Raw genomic sequence first — 19,648 nt, 5'->3', positions numbered from 1 at the left:
TGATATATGACTATATGATAAAATTCTGACTGGCACCATGAAGGGACCTTCCTCCACACTGTCCTCTCTTCACTGATGATCAGGACAGATTTCAGGCAGCAGCTCACATCTCTGCTCTCCTCTGATCAGTTCCTCCTCACCATTCCACACTCTTCAAAAGTCCAAAGATGACTGTGCCTATGGAACAGTGGAACAGTTAGCGTTCACTGTCAGGTCTGTTGTCATTTTTATATCCTTTCGTAAGAGCAGTAGTGGACAGCCTGCCAGGAGCATATACTTTATGTAAAAATGGACGTCACCTGTAGGTTTGTGAAGAGCAGTTTTGAGGCTCCACCGTCGCATTCTCGGCAGTGCCTTACTCCTGGCTAATTTAACAAACGGGCAAAGAGGTGGGGCATGTGTAGAGCTGAGACCTGGCATGCTTTTGGACTTTTGGTCGTGTCACTCAAAGCAGCCATGCCCTCAATTACACATAACTTTAAGCCTTAATAAAATTCAATTGGGTGTGTTATATAAAAATTCACCCCCTGAACAGTTGTAAGAATGAAGAGGACATTAGCTATAGAGACCAAAACCTTTTTTTATACCAGGCTGTAAACATGTTCATTTCGGCTGTAAATGTGGGCATTTTAACATGGGGGTCTATGGGAATTGACTTTGTTGGAGTCAGCCTCCAGTGGCCACTCAAAGAACTACAGTTTTGGGCACTTCAGTGTTGGCTTCATTTTTCAGCCCCAGAGCTTGCTGCTTGGTCTGGAGCATCAGGACATTTCCTGGTGGCCATGGTCATTTTTTACCTGCTGTGAACGGTCAACTTGACCAGAGATAATATAGTGAGCAGGAATGAGTAAATGGGCTACACCGCTTACCTCACCTGTGACGGCTAGCTTGCTGAACTGCTGTGGCGCTGCGCCTCCCCTATCCCTCTACAGTGAGTTTGCCTTTGATGAAGGTCATTAATAATAGAATTATTGATAACAGAAAAGTGAAGTGTAACCAGAAAACAGTCATGTGATTTGTATCTTTTTTTGTCTTGATTTTTGTTTACCTTTGTTTAGAGTTTGTCTGTTCACTTGTCAGCAGAATTACACAAAAAATGTTCAATCAATTTGCACCTCCTTGGTAGAGGGACGGGGCATGGGCCAGGGTGGAACCCATCCAGTTTGGGGGCAGATCCAGGTAAAAGGGTGAATCCAGGATTTTTTTTTTTTTTTTTATCACTTTGCTTAATATTGCAAGACATGGCATTTTTTGCCTTGGTGGAGGTATGCGTTCTACTGAATGCTATTCTAAATTTCCTATTTGTTGTTGTTTCAGTCCGCCCGTGCTTGAGACCCATGTTTTTACAAGTATATTCAAAACACTTAATTATTAATGTTAACTACATAATTGTTTTAATTTTGTTTGTTACAGTTAGTAACCATTTTATGTTAATTTAAGCACTTTGGTCAGCTCTTTGGTCAGTAAACTGAGTTGGACTGACTTGAGTATTTACACATCAAGCAGACATGGAGAAACCTTGTCAGAGCTCATTTGCATACATGTTTCTGGCCACCTGACCAGTTATATCCAGTATTTACCTTCCTTTTAGCTTTCTCCACCAACTCCTGATAAAACTATCTGGCTCTGAAATGCTCAGCTAATGCTCACCAGCTAGTCGCCAACTTTGTTTGTGCTGAACAGTGAATCACAAACTTATCAAGGCCTTTTTAATACCAAAACAGTAAAGCTGTTGGCTGCAAAACAATGGGCTGAATGATGGAAAATTCCCTGTACAGCTGAGAGGAACTGCAGAGTTTAGACTGATAATTCTCTGTGGGCTCATCACTGCAAATGACATCTCTCACATGGCATGTAATCATTTGATCCATAGTTAATATAAAAATATTTACTTGTGCGTCTTAAAAATAACCCCAAAAACAAAACAAAAAAAACTGTATTGGCTCATATTCAGAACAAATGATTGGCAACTTGAATTCACATTTAAGCAGTTTATGGACAATTTGGCAATCTCTCAATCAAATGATACATTGACTATATACCGCAAGAGTGCCTACTGTACGCTATACCTCAAATAAGGTCAGAAAACATATGAAACAGGTCAACAATGCAGCAATCAATGGCACCATACATTGTAAATTCAACTGTTTGGGGGAAAAAAAAACAAGATTAATGAATTGTAAATACTGCAATCTTTAAAATGCCCAGAGAATTATGCATTAGGAGGTTTAAAGATAATGTGGAATACATGAATATAAAGTCCCTAAACCATAAAAACAAATTACAACTTGTCACCATGACAGTGACGATGTTGTTGTTATATGCAAAAATACACCTTAAGTAAATTCCAGTATCAGTTCTGTTTTAATGGGGATTTGAAACAAACTGATTCAAGCTTATTGACATCAATATTTATCATGTTCACCTATCTGGGATGAAAAGCGTCACATTAACTTTAGTTTTTGCAGGCATCTGAATCTCACCTGTCCATGTTGCTTTGCAAACCCCTAAAAAGTGAAATCATCCTGTGACATACGTAGTCCGCAGCTGACTGGTTCACCATCATCACAAGCACATTACTTAACATGAGTACAAAGAAAGCATTCCCACATACATCAATCTCAGCCTTGTTGTTTTGTCTTCAACACACTTCTTACTCATAGGTATGCACAGGAGTGAACTGGACAATAGCAGAACATCACATTATCAATCACTTGTGCTGTAAGTCTATTCTGGTTGCCGGAAATTTCTGCACAAGGTAGGTTGAAGAATATCCCTTGAAAATGCATCCACTGACCACAGAACACAACAGTCACTCCTGCAGTCTTGAGAACAGAGTCTGCCGTTTATCTCAGGGCAAACCGGGTTAAAAGCACACATTCATAACACCTGGAAAAAGCTTCATAGCAGCTGCACGGAAAATTCATCCAAGTTGTCCTGTCATTCATGACATATTCGTGCTTGTGTCCTCTGTGGCTGGGATGTGGACAGGAGCTGTTCATCAGGTTTTTTTTTTTTTTTTTTTTTTACATGAAATTGTCAAAAACACTTCGGCCTCCACAGACGTATTTAAAATTTGGATTCTAAATCAAGTTTGTTTATTCAGCTACTCCACTACTTCACCTTAAAATTAAAACATTTTAATACCTGGGTGATAAATATAATAAAGTGTGTTTTTTTTCTACTTGACTGACAGAGCAAGGCTGAATATAAAACTTGATCCTATATTAAACATGTGCAGGAGCTAATAAAGGAAGGAACATACTGCTATTTTTTGTAGTTTCTTAATACATTACTGTACTAAACTCAATTTACAGACTAAAATCAACTTAAGTTTAGATTCATCAGAATGAACATGGTGTCTGATTTTATTAAGAGTAGTAAGTTAGCAAAAATAACAATAGTTAACAAAAAATCATATAAATATGATCGGAAACAAATGACTGGCTGGACTAAATTTTAGTAAATAAAATTCCAAGTTCTCACTTATTGGTAGTAGATACTTTATATGTGTATGGGTATGTTTATGTATACGTATGGATTTTATGAGATATTTAGCAGTTTAATGATATGACATATGTTAAACAAGACAACCATTTATCATAAAGTACTGGACCATTTATTTCTTACTTGCAGATCAACAGAAACAAACAATAAAAAAAAACAAAAAAAAAAACAAAACGATTCACCTCAACATGATTTGTGGTAAGCTGTCACCTGCTTGGTTCCACAAATCCAAACAAAAAAAGCCTCAAATGCATAAAAGTCCACTGCTCAGCCGAGAAAACTTGAGGACCACTGTGGCTGCCTGAGAAACTCACTTTAAAGGCTGTATATTAAATATGAATGTATATCTGTAGATCTTTGAGATAACTTGAAAACTTACCATCAGAGCAAATCATACCGGTTTGAAGCAACCTTTCAAACAAGCCAAAAAATATCTTCAGGTGTTGGAGGAATATGTACTTACTGATTAAATTTAGTTTTCTACACTAACAGCACCACTTAGGGAAAAAAAAATCAGTTCAGTGCCAAGTTGCTTATCAGACGACCCGCTGACATGACCCTTCGTTTATGCCATCAGCACTACCTGTTAAACAAGTTTCAATTAGATTTGTTACCGCAGAGAATGAAGTGGCTCCCTCACCGACACTTCTGTCCTAAATGACACTTCACATACATGTTTAGAGGCTGAAAATCTCATTCCAGATTTTCACTATTGAGTATGAATATGCCATGAAGCTGCTATGACTAGGTGTTTCAGAAATGCCATTTTATAAGTGTATGCATTTTGAAAAACAACAGTGCAGGAATTTTCTGTACACATCTGTACATTTTTCTTGACACACTACAATAGAAATAAAAATTTGGATGCACTATGATGTAGGACATTGCCTGAGAAATCATGGTGTACTATTTATTATTCTGAACTGTTTACCATGAATGATCTGTTATTCTGTTTTGCATACAACTGTAAAAATACAGTAAAATTCAACAATCACATTGCATTTTTTTCCCTTTTTGTTATTTACTTAAAAAAAGCTTAATGGTATTGTACAGATATTGAACAGGACGTGACACAATAATAATAATCTGAATGTACACTTCAATATTGGGCAATAAACAGTCAACTATCAACAGTTACATGTATTTTTTTCTTTTTCCCTTTCCACATACAAAAAGGTTTTGGGGAGACACAAACTCAGTAGTTCTACCATCATCAAATTAGTGCATGATTCAAATTTTCCCCTTCTTGGATTGATGCCTCTCACTATGGGTGAGCCGACAGAGAACAGACTCCATTGCAAAGCCAGAAAGAAAAACAAAAGACAACTAAAGGTGAACCACTGGCGCTCTTGGATTTCCATAGGACTAATTGTCTGTTCTTGCTGTTCAATGCTGAATGAAGCTTGGAGGTCGTCACGTTTCACATCAGTACTTCAGCAGGTGGAGCAAGGTTACAGTCATCAGGAGACATTCGGAGCAACGGAGTAACACCGCCGCCCCGTTCACATCATGCATCGCGCCGGGCCCTGGTGGAGAACAACGCAACACTTACTCCTATTATCAGGGTTAGCTTGTTGTGAAGCTGAAATCTGTGCTGGAGCCACGGCTTTGTTTCAGAGTGAGCTGTGATTAACTGGAGTTCAGATGTTCATGTGGCTTATTTCCTCAGACAAACAGGAGCTGTACATTGGTGCTGCAATTGCCATGGAAACTAATGAATGGCAGAAATGAAAAGGTAAACTAGTGCATAACATACAGTGGGGGGCATTTTTTTGCACAGCTGCTAGCATGCAAAGAGCTATGCACTAAATGTGAAAATTAATTGCAATCATTTAAACATAATTAACACATTTTAACTCACATCAGCATTTATATTCTTACCATAAAGGATTATGCTGGCATTAGTGATTCCCATGGTGTTCATGGCAACGCAAGTGTAGTTTCCATAGTCTTCTTCCGAGACGTTGAAAAAGACGAGCATTGACTGTTTACCTTGATTCTCTATCTTAACCCCATTTAGTCCGTTGAAGAGCCTGCGAGACAGAGGGGAGCAGTTTTCAAGGGCTCTGCTGGTGAGCAGAAAGGAAACTGTGCTTTTCTTGAATCCTCTGAGAGGCCATGTGTCTGTTTGCTTCGGCATTTTGTCAAATCTCTAGCACGTGTACTTAAGATTTATAACTGCATGAAGTTAGAAATTCATTAACACCTGCAGGCTGTGAAGAGGAAGCATTTTTCATACTAGAGCCCAAACTGTGAATACAGCTTACTGCCTTATTTAAGAAACTGCACATTTGTGGACTTCATCCTTCAGTGCACGACAACCTCCCTTCTGTTTCACTCATTGCTTTTCCTTTTTTTTCTGCAACTGTTTCGTTGCCTTATTTCATGTTTGTGGATGCCAGTCATTTCTTTTATCAGCATCCTCCATCTTTTTGTTCTTGAGGACTGATTTTGTCTTTTGGGGACTGACAAGCAATGCTGCTGTCACCGTCAGGGACCATTTAACAGTGCAGCATAGGCTGTGTTTATATCGGCTTACCAGCTCTGGGACTACTCATAAACATCTTTCCAGTCTCCAGGCTTCAGATGGAAAAGCCTTCTTTATTCTATAATATTCTGTAAACCTTCAAGTCAAACACAACACTGACACAAACCAATTGCACTGCTTTTGGTGACCGTGTGTGTTTTTCAAACCATTTCAGTGACTTTTTTTTTGTTCATAATGTGATTAAATAGAGAGAAGAACAATGCAATGCCGGGCATGAAGGATCATCTCATTACATCAAAAGCATAATCTAATCTTAAACAAGAATATCTGGAAAAAGATCACTTATCAACAGAGATGACCCAGTCTGTCTTACAGGATTTCAAACAAAGAAAGTCTACACCTTACAGCAGCATAGATGTCTTTGTGCATCTGTATTACTGACTAGAGCTCAGAGGTGAAACTTGCCTGCGGTCTTCTTTGTACCACTCAAAATCTGCCCTCGGGACAGCAGAGGCTTCGCATTGCAGGACTCCTTTTTGTCCAACTGGAGTACCTGTACTTCTTGCCTTAGAAATGAAGGGAGGATCTGTAAAACAAAAAAGTGAATTAAAGGTTTTCTTTAAAAAAAAAAATTATTACATCATACAGAGGACATAGCCACACTGCTTCATGCTCCTGTTTCTTTGTGAAATGATAAAATGATGAACAAGCAGTGGCCCAAATACAGACTGTGACAGAGTTTGTTACATTATTTGGGATAGCATCCAGTTGAATCTCCACTCAACCTTGACGAACTATTCATCCTTTGAAAGCACAGAGCCTCATGGGTCTGTCTGTGTAAACCATTTTATAATCCCAGTAAAACTGTGACAACAGTAGCTCTAACCAATGAAAAAAACCAAAAAAAAAAACTAGCCTCTGAAATTTTGATTCAGTTACATTTTGATTCAGTTTCAGCATCATGTAGAGTAACTCTGACCTTTTGTATTAAATCCAGGATCAGGACTGTAGTCAAAATGGTTCAAGACCAGTAACCCCTAATCATTTTCAGGCTTGTTCTCAAAAAAAGACTTCACACAGTCAGGGTTTATTTGACTTCTACTATATATCCTGATCATCATGTCCCCCTGTAGAGTTTGACCATGAATGTGATGGTGTTGGGTCTTACAGTTGACGGTGACTTGCACTGTCCTAACATCAGGGCTTGAGATATCATTAGAAGCGATGCATTCATATGATCCTGACTGCTCTTTGGTGATGGCTGTCAGCTCCAGATGTTCCCCCTCTGTCACAAATTTATGGGTGCCTGTGGAGAAGCAAAGCAACAGGTACAACATGCATGAGTAAATAAGTCCTTGAACTCGTAAATAAGTGACCTATACTGACCTTGACATAATTTACAGTTCCTCTCAGAGTGATACACGTCACTGGTGCTGATATTGTACTGAATTAAAGCAACCTCAAACCGACACGTGGAATTCAAGATGCATCCTCATATAGAGTCTGTACACCAGACCAGCCATCCCTGTCAAGAGGTTTGTTTAGCTTAGTGACTTTGATGATCCTCTGACCTCTCCTCAAGTTCCACCTTCCCCTACACTTTGCTTTATGACCTGAAAATCTGATGGCATTCTCATTAGCCACAGCTGCACTTTATGTTTGGTGCTTATTAGAACATGTTTTGCTAATATGCTAAACTATGATAATTTACACTGTAAAGATTATCTCCCAATCATCAGCATATTAACAATCTCCCTGTGAACCCATTAGTATTTAGTTTAAAGCACATCTGTTCCCATAGTATGAGCCAGAGTGAAAGCAATGTTTGTCCTGCCTAGTGCAACCAGGGCGTGCAAAGCACACTATTTCGTGGCCGGGTGTGCTCATGAATGAGGGTTCCTCGGTGGCTCACCTGGTAGAGCGTACCATTAAGGCTTAGTACTAACTGCAGTGGCCTGGGGTTTGAGTCCGACCCGTGGCCCTTTGCTGCATGTCATCTCCTCTCTCTCTCCCCAACTTTCCTGTCTGTCTCTCACTGCAACAATAATAAAGGCATAAAATGCCTGAAAAAATAATCTTAAAAAAAGGGTTCTCCTCAGAGGAAACCTGCTGCTGTCTGGGACATACAGAGTTTGACAGTGTTCAACATCTCTCCAGTTGGAGATCGTATAGTACAACAGATACCTGCTGCCTTCAGACTTGCCACAGTAAAGGAAAGGCTTTCAGGACAGATGATGAGCAAAACGTGAATGAAGGTTAATGCAGATGTGATTTCACCAAATAAAGTGACCAAAATATTATGGAACATGCTTGATCTGCTCTGAGCAGACAGGTGGTGGACCACGAACCAGGATTGTAGTGAGCCACTGGATTGGCCTTGCCACACCCTCTGCATTAGTGCATTAAAGTCAGTCTTGTCTTCCTGTAACCCTCCTTGCTGCCACTCTTCTGTCTCTAAGACAAAGCATACAGCCTCTTCACTTGAAAGAAAAAGCTTATCTCTGAAGCTGTTGGTGTGATTTCCCCTTAAATAGGTCAAGCTCTAAAAGCACTGGTTACTGTAGGCAATCTTTTGTTAGACCCTCCCTGCCTGGTTTGTCAGGCTTCCCGTTAGTGATGTGTGGTCTCTAAGCCCAAAATGAAATTAGTCATTAGAGTGATTTATTGGGAAGTAAAATACTAATCATTTATTTTGTGCAGATTGTGTGGTATTCTTGTGCAATTGGGATGTTTAAAAAAATGACTGACTAAGACATTATAAAGACACTTTTTTGTTAAAGTTCTGAATTTGCAGAAACCAGTGCATGTAAGTTATTTAGATAACATATTGGCAGGAGACCTCGGGGCAGGCTCAGAACACGCTGGAGGGATTATATGTCTCATCTGGCCTAGGATCGCCTCGGGGTCCCCCAGGAGGAGCTGGAAAATGCCACTGAAGAGAGTATGTCGGCACTACCTTGGTTAGCCTGCTGCTACTGCAGCCTGACCAGGGATTAAGTGGTTGAAAAGGGATGGATGGATGGATGGATGGATGGATATACAGATACATCACAATTTTTTATGATGCTAATTAAACTAAAGACAAACTTGTGATAAACCTGTGTTAAAACAACAACAACAAACAAACAATAAATAATTAAATAATTAAATAAAAAACAAATCAAAATCAACAGACCACAGTAGTAGTCTATGAATTTGGGATTTGCTGCTCCCAGATGTCTCTAGAAGGCAGACAGCTCAGGGCATGGACTCATTACACAAAGAAAACAAACTAATTGCATTGAAACAAGCCCACTTGAGTAACACTACAAATTACCCCTGACACCAGCAATGTTAAAAGCATGTTCTGGTGACAGAGAGACCTTAAGCTATTGCTGCGTGAGTGGGGAAATGGATAGGAGCACTCAGTAGAATCAGTAAAAATGTCAATCCAGCAATATCTCTACATTAGCATAATATCATTATGTTTTCCAAATCCTCTGTTGCAGCTGGCTGGGGAATCACTGTAAAGGTTGTGGGCTGGGGATAATCATATATAACCAGGGGACCTGCTAGCACAGGTAATTGGACATTTTCATCACGGCTAACTATATTAGGCAGAGTGTGGGTGATTTAATACTGCTGAGTTACTAGCTTCTACTGTGTGACTGCTTTAATGATGGCCACGGGTGGAAGGAAGTTTTCTTTCAAATTATAATCTAATTACTTCATTGGCTACACTGTATTACTGAATAGTGCATATGCATATTGCTTTATTCTTATTTTTAATATATGATGCTTTGGAATGTGACGATGATGAGGAAAACGCTTGTTGCCGATCTTAGTTAAAGGAACAGGAACAGTTTCTCATCTATTTCTGGGATCCAACATATTTCTTCTGCTATGTTGAAGTGACGCAGACAAACAGTTCACTTTAGTCAAACTCTCTAGAGTTAGTGATCTTTTGGAACTAATCCAGCCAAAAAAAACAAAAAACAAGAAAAAACAACAGATGCTTAAAAAAGTAATATGATACTACAGTGTAATATGCTTAAATTTTCAGCTTGGGTGTCGGAGTAGCTGCCAAACAAAACAAAAACAAAAAAAGTTTATCTCAGTTTTCCTGAGACAAATGCCTGTTTTTGTCATGAAACAATTGTCTGTTATTTCCTAGTCAAAACTTTCAAAACTGATTCAGAGTGAACTGACAGCCAGAAACTGTGTGTGGGTTTTATCAACTTTCTGTTGATTCCCACTTAATCCAGTGTGTGTGTGTGTGTGTGTGTGTCTGTGTGTGTTTGCATGTGCGCACGCATTGTTAACAGTAAAGTGTCAGCATTCGAGCTACAATCTGAGAACAGAGGAGAAGTGAATACAGTACAATAATATCCTCCATTGTTGACTCCTCTTGAGAAATTTTATCCTTCCACAGCCAGGACAGAATGCACAGCAGAGCTGACAACATGTGGAGTTTACAGAAAGCATCAGATAATGACCAGACATGATTACAATCTAAGTATTATAATACAAATGTCAATCTAACTTACCCAAATAAATGAATATAAAGAAGCCATAATCCTCACACATGGCACACGTGGAAGAATGAATATAAACCATCAGCACAATATCAGTGTCAGTATGGCGTGACTGGATGGCTAATAAGAGAGCCATTAAAGTACCGGGTGGCATCCAGCACAAATGAACGTCTAAAAGCACTCAGTGGAGCATCTCAGCAATATTATCCATTAGCTTAAGGAGCTCTGCTGCCTGGACGCCACTCTGTGTAGCTTTTGTAGAGAGATTATTGCAGTCCAATCACAAGCTGTACAATAGAAAAGACTAGATATTGCAGGAAATGACTTGGCTCCATGACAGAGACCAAGCAACAGTTGTACAGAACAAGTTGTATTAAAACTTGAACAGGCTAGAGAGAGCCCTGGAAAATTTTCCTCAAGCACAGCTAAAATAACTATTGTAATAACAAAAAGTGTAAATGTATATAAAGTGTGTAGGTCAGTTAAAATGTCCTCTGAGTAAACATTATTGCGTATGGTGCATTTTTAAAGTGGGAAGAGGATTAAAAAATATATAACAATAATATATGATAATATATGATAAACTGTGTGATTGTGTTGGAGGATGTAGTGTGCAGTGCTGTTGAGCTGTGTTACATTGTACAGAGTTTGTGTTTCTGTTATTTAGCCTGCCTATCTATAAATGGGACAAAAGCGTAAAAACGTGCGTCTTGTGCACTGCAAGGTCCTCCATAGTCTGCTCAAAATCCAGCTTCTCTGCTGGTTCTCAGTCACAGCTGAAGGATCCACCATCAGTATTTTAGCATTTAGCATTTAGCCAGACCCAGTGTGCACCTGTTGGTCATGCAATGTGGCAGGTGTGTTTGATTTGTGACACTGGATGCCAGGCTTCTTCTCTGCTGCATCTTTTTGGTTTGTGGCATCCTGACACAGTGAATCCAAGACATGTTACTTTTGTTTTTACTCTGTAACGATTTTGACTTTAAATCTAGCAAAGCAAAATACTCCAAAAAGTACAGTACACCTAAATGTAATTCGTTGCTTCCACCCCTTTTAATTTCACAGTAATTGCATTTAATTTTAGTTATTGATACACTTTGCTAAACTGTAGCGTCAGTGGGCAAAAGACAGAATGCAGCCCATGTTTGGGTTCAAATTAGTACAAATGTACAGTGAGGATTGAGATATAGTTTCATTTAACTGGAATTGTACCTGTGCAACATTTACAATCAGGGACCTGTTTCACCAAATTTGCAACATTCAAGCTACAATAATTTCTGGAAACACACACTGCAACAATCTGTGATCTGTGTGTAAGCAGTGCTCACGAATCACTTTTGCTAAATGGGCCCTGGCTCGGGGGTCATTTAGTAAATAGGCTCTGACAAAAAAAAAAAAAAAAGTGATTGATCTCATGTGTTTAGGCGTTACACTGCAAAGTGGTTACTGGTGCATCACAGAAACAAGGTCTTTGATTCAAATCCATGAAATTTATATGTGGACAATGTTTCTGTGTGGACTTCCTCTCACAACCTAAAGTCACATATGTTGCTGTCTGTATGCTGTATGCCATATGTTGTCTGTAGTTACTGTATGTATAAACCCAGTGATAGACTGATGATCTGTCCAAGGTGGGATACGCTGGGGCACATACAGGTGCACATAAGCTACTGTAGGATAAATCAATGTAGATGATGGACAGATGGACAGATGTGTTCATGCTTCCGTTTTTTGCAATAAAATGTCATAGCAGGAATAAATGGGGTCAGAGAACATCAAGCAGAAAGTAATTACATTATGATAATTTACCTTGACTGCATTTCAACAACACCTGAGAAAAACTACACATCAAATCTTTAGATTTAGTTGTTTTATTAATGCTACAGGGGTTAATGAAGTTCATGGGTCATGATGTTTTGGACACAGAAAAGGCACTGACATCAAACACAAGCTACCACAGCTGCTCAGAGTGCAGTAGGCTGGGGAGAGCAGGTGGAGGTGTTGATGTGGCCGATGTCTCATGAGAATACTGTGCAGCCAAATGCGCAGAGGACACCTCAGTCCTGAACACAAACCACAGACATCTCCTGTTTGGTTTCTGTTACAGAAGAATCAGATAAAATGTCAATTTATAATAATTGTTGTATTTTATACTTTGAATCGCTTTCTAGTTATACTGAGGTATATGTTTTCCACACTAGCAGCACAGCTCTGGGGATGGCCACATTGGTGAGTCAGTCTGTGGGTTAGTCCATCACTTTGGTTCAAGCTGACCATCTCAACAGATCTCTGGTGGATCGCTATGAATGTTAGTACAGGACCATCAACCACCAATCACCAACATGAGGTTGATGTTGCTGGTTTTGAGTGATATTATATGAATTATTGAATAATTACAGATATTCCAGGTCCCAAGAGAGGCTGCATTCTATTCACTTGGGAGGATCCCTGACATTCCATGTAGCCAAAGGCTAGATTTCCATCAGCCTCAGTTATTCATTGTGTTTACTGCTAATTAAAAATAGCTAACATGCTTCAATAAAATGGTAAACTTATATGTTATCATCATAACTTTAAAAAAGTTAAAATTTGCATGCTAACATGCTAATGCTGTGTTTAAATAAAGCCTCACAGAGATGCTAGCATAACTGTAGAGTCACTCCTTTACCTTTTCATATTTTGAAAATTTTTTGACTGACCCACAGTTAATATGTCTCCACCTTTTATTGTGCAATCTTTGCCAACACATTTGATAAAACTAGAATTACCTCCTTGTCAGTCAGACTAGTTTCAGATGGTGTCACTGTTTATCCAGAGTCATATAAAATAATAACCATTTGTGTGAAAGTTTGTCAGAGTTGCTGTGTGAAGTCTTGAGTAATGGCTAAAAAGTGTTATGTGAGGTCACTGTGACCTTTACCTTTGACCACCAAAGGAAATTCCTTCTCAAGGTGTTCACAAGGTAAAAACCATGTCTTGTGAGGTCACTGTGACCTTGATCTTTGACCTTTGGCCACCAAAACCTAATCAGTTTGTCCTTGAATCCAAGTGAATGTTTGTGTCTGAAGAGGTTCCATGGAAGCATTACTGAGATATTGTGTCCATGGGAATGGGACAGATGTACATACATATGTATGTACAGCTGGATGGACAACCTGAAAACGATATGCTGGCTGTTGCCGGTGCGGAGGCATAATGACATAAAACTGCTGCGCTTGTTGGATAAATGCAATGCATACGTTTGAGGCAGAATGCGTCACATCATCACAGATGCAAAAGGTTTAGCAAATGTTGCCCTGTATATTCTACAGTTCAGCAGGAACATCTTTCTCTGGCACAAGCAGGAAATTAAAAAGCTGACAACAATCATTTGAATTTGGCACAGACATAATGGTCGAGTGGGCGAAGCTGTCCCAACCCTCCAAGCAGGCCATCGCCAGAGATGGAGAGCAGCCAAGACCTGCCAAAAAAACATCTGCAGGCATCCTGTCATCTACAGCTGGACCTCGAACAGCAGCAGAAGTTCCACCACCATATTGCAGCCACAAACCTGTGACCAGACATTGTCTTTGTGTCTGAGTCCTCCAGGAAAACTGTGCTGCTGGAGCTGACAGTCCCATAGGTGGATCATTTGGAAGAGGCCTTTAAAAGAATGTCTCACAAGTACACAGGACTGGTCAGCAACTGTGGGCAGGCTGGATGGACAGTGAGGTGTTTCCCAGTTTAGCCAAAGCCGTCAGCAATTTGGGCATCGAGGGAGAAAAGACGAGGACAGCTTCAAGAGCCATTGAGTCAGGTAACATCAAAGTATTATTTCTGTTAAAGCTTTCACCCAGTATTTGTTTTTTTTGTTTTTTTTTTCCAAATGAAGACACATTTGCCCAATGATATGTTTGCAATGAAGAGATATAATGGGTCAGGAGAACTAGACACAACACTGTGGTCCTGCCTTGGTTTCAAGGTGAAATTGACTAATTAGATGGTTTTCACTGCACTGATCAAGTAGCTTCAGCAACCTACAGTCCAGACCAGAGGTATTTGGACATTTACACGTCTTTTGTTCTTTAACCTCCTCAGCACATTCAATGTTAAATAAAATAATGGATATTACATTAAAGTCCCCAGTCTCAGCTTGAATTTTAATAGAAAAGTCAAACTAAATTATTATAATAAAACTATATTAAATTTTTTGCAGTTGTTCTTCCAAATGATGAAATGTTGTCTCATGGGTTTTGATGCATTTCGCTGAAATATACAGATATAATAATCAATAAATGTCAGTGGGTTCTATTGGCAGCCATACTGAACGTGCCTGAGCCACAACAGAACCAGCACCATGTCTGACAGATGAGGTGGTGGCTTCGGGTCATGATCTGCTGCTTTTGTTCTCCACACCATGCTCTTTTATTACCAACTGTGACAGTGGAGTCTGTATTGTTTTCACTTTGTGAATCTGTGTGTGTGTGTGTGTGTGTGTGTGTGTGTGTGTGTGTATCATCATGGCAAAATGTGGTCCTGGAGACACCTACTGTTGTGGGTACCACCACAGAGGTGGTTTTGAGCAGAGTATTGCCTATAATTATATTATTATAATGATGATTTTGAATAATGACAGTGTCCTACACAGAATGTACTGAATTATCTGGTCTTTTTATTCTGTATTAGTGACAGCAAAGCCTTAAGGATCACACAACTTACAACACACCAAATTCAGGCACACAGAGATCTTGTAAGTAAAATAAAATATTCTAATTATTAATAAATGCAAATGAATATATTCTATTTATTTTATTATTTATTATTTATTTTATTATTTATTATTTATTTTTTATTCTATTTTTTTACCGATTGACAGATTTTGTCAAAGTGATAGCGCCACAACGTGAGAGATACAGTAATGAAACCTTACAGGTGAATAGCTGAGATCAAAGTGAAGGCTGGGTTTGAAGAACATCAACATGGCGATGGTTGTCACGGCTGGTGTGGTTCCATTGCACTACGTCTCTAGTTGTGATAGAGGTTGATTTTTGTTTCATCTGCTTGTTCCAGAGCTCTGTTGCTTTCTTTTTGTGTGTATTTGTGAACTGCAGGCTGCTCTCTCTGTTTTTGAAGCTCACCGGGGGTTTTCATCTTGTGGTGAATCCTCTGAGGTTATGCTCCTGAAGTCTTCTCTTGATCATGGACAGAGAAACATGGCCGCCTACATCCTGGAAAGCATTCTTGACTCACTGTGCAGTCATAAAAGAGGCTTTTCTTCACCATGCAAATGTTTTTCCGCTCATCCGCAAGACTTGTGCTCCTCGGTCTACCAGCTCATTTGCCATTTTCTGCTTTTTTGGAATGTATCAAACTGTTGATTTTGGCAAACCAAGTACCGTGGACATCTCTCTGAGGGACTGTTTTTCTTTTTTTGAGTCTCATTATTATCTTCTTCTCTTGCATAATGAACTTTTTACTCCTCATATTGACAGACAAAAGGGCCATGTCTCCCACACAGCTCTTTCCATATTGATGTAAACTCATTCAATTTAAAGCTGAGACTTGTCCCTTTAATGTAGTGTCCATTATTAAATTCCATTATTTATTATTTGAACTAGCCAAATACTTACAGTATGTACTGCCTAATTTCTGCATAGGAAATTGTCCACACATCTCAGTACAAGAAACAGAAAACAGAACCTGTATGTATTTGTGTGTGGTGGTGGTGAACAGGGTTTGTTCTTTTCAAAAAACAGGGATGTGGGACAAGAAGTCACTTGCCTCTAAAAGACACTTGAGGACACTTAATGTGAAGCAGTGTGTCTGCGCTGACAGCAGCCAGTAGCCAGCAGGTAATTGCAGAGTTTCATGGTTTCTAACCATTGCAGGGCCCCATGGTCATTCTCTAAGCTGAATTCTGTATCCAGCAGAAGGTACTTGAAACGGTCTATGGTCCACTTGATGACTAGACATTCCAGTTGCCCCGCTGAGCACGGTGTCTCCCCTAGGACTGGTTTCCTGCTGACACTGGCCACTGGCCTTTTCTCTCCCCCCTCACCTTGCTGTCACATTCCACCAATATCTCTGCCTGAGGCGTCAGTGTGGGTGCTGAAGGGCACACTAAGGTTTAGCTGCATCTGCCATCGTCTTTATCTCTTTTGATGACCTTCTTGGACCACCTGGGAGTCCCTAGGAGTGACAACACTGCTACAATATGGAGGCCAGGGTGGCCATATTTACTGGATCTGTTTGGTCTCAAAGGAGGTAACTGGGAACAGGCAATCATCTTCCAGCCCTTTCCCCCTGCACCTGTACTGTAAGCACATTACCCACTAGGTAGAATTTTTTTTCTCTTTCCTAGAGTGGCAGTGTTTACAGCATTTCTCAAACCAGATGCAGAGATAAGCACAAGAATGTTAATCACAGTTACTGATGTGTTAAAAGGGAGTTTTTCCTCCCCCCTGTCGCCAAGCGCTTGCTCGTTGTGGGAACTGTTGGGTTTTTCTCTGTAACAAAGTAAGGTCTTGACCTTACCCTGTAAAGTGCCTTGAGATAATGTATATTATGATTTGGCGCTATACAAATAAAATTGAATTGAATTGAATTGAATTGACACTTCAGAGCTTCATTTTACTCACAAAGAAAGATGTTTCAGGCTCTGGAGACCTTTGGTCAGCAATAAAAAGTGTTCAAAAATAGACTTTAAATACAACTTGAAAATAACTTAAATGAAAATCTGTATCTCCAAAGAGATAAACACCCCTTTTCTTGTCTACTGACAGAGTCACATAATTAGCGTCATTGATCAGAACATTGGAGCAGAAGCTTGTGAGACTTTGGAGGTGATCAGTCCAGGAGGTGGACCCTTATTTAAAAGGCAAGGTGGCTTAACTGGAGTGGATGCTTTAAGAAGCCTGTGCATCAGCTGAAAGTCATGTTTGTTCTTGTTATTGAGTACACTCACCTCCCCTCCTCCTTATTACTCTCCTTTTCATGTTGCACTGCAACGTGACTAATATAGTGCACGGACTACAGGCCTGGGCACTACGTCCCCGCCCATATCCCATGAGGCTCTGACAATTACCGCACTGCCGCAGAGCTGCTGTGATACCACCAGTCCCATGGGGCTGAGCACATTACTGCTGTAGTCACACTTTTCTGCTGTTTAATTGTTTCATGCAGCCGTCGCAGGTGAACCTTCCTGCAAGGCTGCATTCTTGTGTAAATCAGACTCTAAATCAAACTCACAAAAGTAAAACTACTTTTTCTCTTTGTTGCCAGTCGTGCTTTATTGGAGCTTAAACACCTGAACACTTCAAGCACTTTGTGTAATTTCTGGAGAGAACACTGGATGAGACCTTTGGTAAATGTGAGGTTTTGTAAAGATCAATGTTAACTAGCTGTGCTGTGTGGGATTCCACGCTGTTCCAGCCCTGTCCTTCAGTGAAGAGTGAAACACCAACAAACAAACAATAAGCAAAGCAACAACAAAGCAAGTACACAGTATTAATCCCACAGTCGACAGGTAGATCAGGTCAGTTCAGGAAAAGCTTTGTTGGGTAAATGAAATCAAAGTGTCCTCACTGTTGTGCATTTCAACTGTGTTACTGTGGTCCTGCCTTCTCATTGTTTGCTCCACGACATTGTTAAAAACCACAAATTATGGGGCGGCCCGGTAGTCGAGTGGTTAGGGCGCATACCATTTGGACGCAAAGACGCTCTTAGCAGGCGGGCACCGGTTCGACTCCTGATCGGTCCCACTCTTTCCTGCATGTCATTCCCCTCTCTACCCCCTTTCCTGTCTGTCTCCACTGAACTATAATAAAGGCATAAAAGCCCAAAAAATAATAACTTTAAAAACCACAAATTATGAGCCACATTTCGCTCTTTTTTTGTCCTTTGCTGCCACTGGCCTGATTGTTACCATGGTAACTTTTTTTTTTTTAACTGAAAATGTCTTTATTTTTGTGAAAGTGTCGGACTTCCATTAGACAGATCTTAGAGCAAAGTGAGGACCAGTCTCAAATATCTGAACTCATAAAACATTTAACAATATATATGAATAGAATCTAAAATAAAATGTACAGTAGCATTTTTACTATCAAGACATTTAATTCTGATTTCTTTAAGTTGCCGAAGCAATTTCATTTGTATTTGTATTTCACATTTATTATTTGACTTTTTCCTACTTTAGGTTGCTAAACACAAGAAGTATGTGACAGTAAAGTTCTTCATGGAGCTGAGCTATACCTAGTTTACTTTATGTGACAATTATATATTGCAAACACTACCTCCAGAATCATTGGTCTCTCAACCTGCCAGAGCTGGAAAAAGAAACATTTTAGTCAACGTTTTGATATTCTGGGTATTTTCTATGTCATTGGGTTTCCTCTCACTTTAAAGAGTCAGTACAGTCATGTAAGTGTAGTAATGGTAGCAGTAAAAGTAATTCTATTGCAAAGAATTTTAATTATGCACAACACAAATAGTTCTTGAGTTGAGTAGTAATTTAACAGTATTAAAAACTGAAAAATGCCATGTTGTGAGCACTGAGGAAAAATTAGGACCTTTATTTATAAAATGTGAATTATATATATGTTCATAAAAAGATTTGGCTCTGATTTGTGCCAATCTGTTCTTGTTACAAAGCTCGCCATTTGGAAACTAAACAACATATTCATTTTTGCAGCAAAACGGAAAACAGGAAGTGTAATTAAGATAAATAATGGTTACGAAAGCTCTCCAGTTGTCTTAGAAACTGGTAGCTTCCACCATCTACAGGGGATAAGAGGCAGGTGGGAGTTATCCAAGTGGAAGAAAACAGATGAGAAAACTGTATTTAATGCAAGCACTATAAAAAGCAAAATACATGCTTGCCACTACAGCTACCACTAAAGTACAGGTACAGGTACAGGTTTGCTTTGTGTTTTCCTCCTCAAGAAAAATCTGATGTGCTGCTTTATGTGAAAATTTGCTTTGGAGACTGTAGAAACTATATACAGCACAGATTTTATAGATGAGTATATATCATTTTCATTTTGTGAGCTGTGGATATGCACAGTTTCAGAATATTTATTTTATAAACCATTAGGGGCATATAGCACTAACTCACCTGATGCCATCAGGAACTCAAAATCAGCCATGAGACAGCCTCAGCACC

At 39.5% G+C, this 19,648-nt stretch overlaps 1 protein-coding gene across 2 annotated transcripts in view; it reads right to left on the bottom strand.

The window, feature by feature from the left end:
- Window positions 1–1,976: 1,976 nt before the first annotated feature.
- Window positions 1,977–19,648, bottom strand: part of opcml (opioid binding protein/cell adhesion molecule-like) — a 292,619-nt gene continuing 274,947 nt past the window's right edge. For both annotated transcript variants that reach the window (XM_071460453.1, XM_071460452.1), the window contains 4 exons: window positions 7,164–7,301; window positions 6,461–6,581; window positions 5,389–5,540; window positions 1,977–5,033 (listed from right to left, as the gene is read on the bottom strand). In XM_071460453.1, coding sequence (XP_071316554.1) covers window positions 4,933–5,033; window positions 5,389–5,540; window positions 6,461–6,581; window positions 7,164–7,301 — 512 coding nt within the window. In that variant the 3' untranslated portion in view covers window positions 1,977–4,932. The remainder of the gene's footprint in view (window positions 5,034–5,388; window positions 5,541–6,460; window positions 6,582–7,163; window positions 7,302–19,648) is intronic.

This window comes from Trachinotus anak, unplaced genomic scaffold (genome assembly GCF_046630095.1).
Source record: "Trachinotus anak isolate AG129_WGS33_773 ecotype Australia unplaced genomic scaffold, CSIRO_AGI_Tana_v1 ptg000024l, whole genome shotgun sequence".
Classification (NCBI taxonomy): domain Eukaryota; kingdom Metazoa; phylum Chordata; class Actinopteri; order Carangiformes; family Carangidae; genus Trachinotus; species Trachinotus anak.
This window is presented reverse-complemented; position numbering and strand designations above follow the sequence as displayed.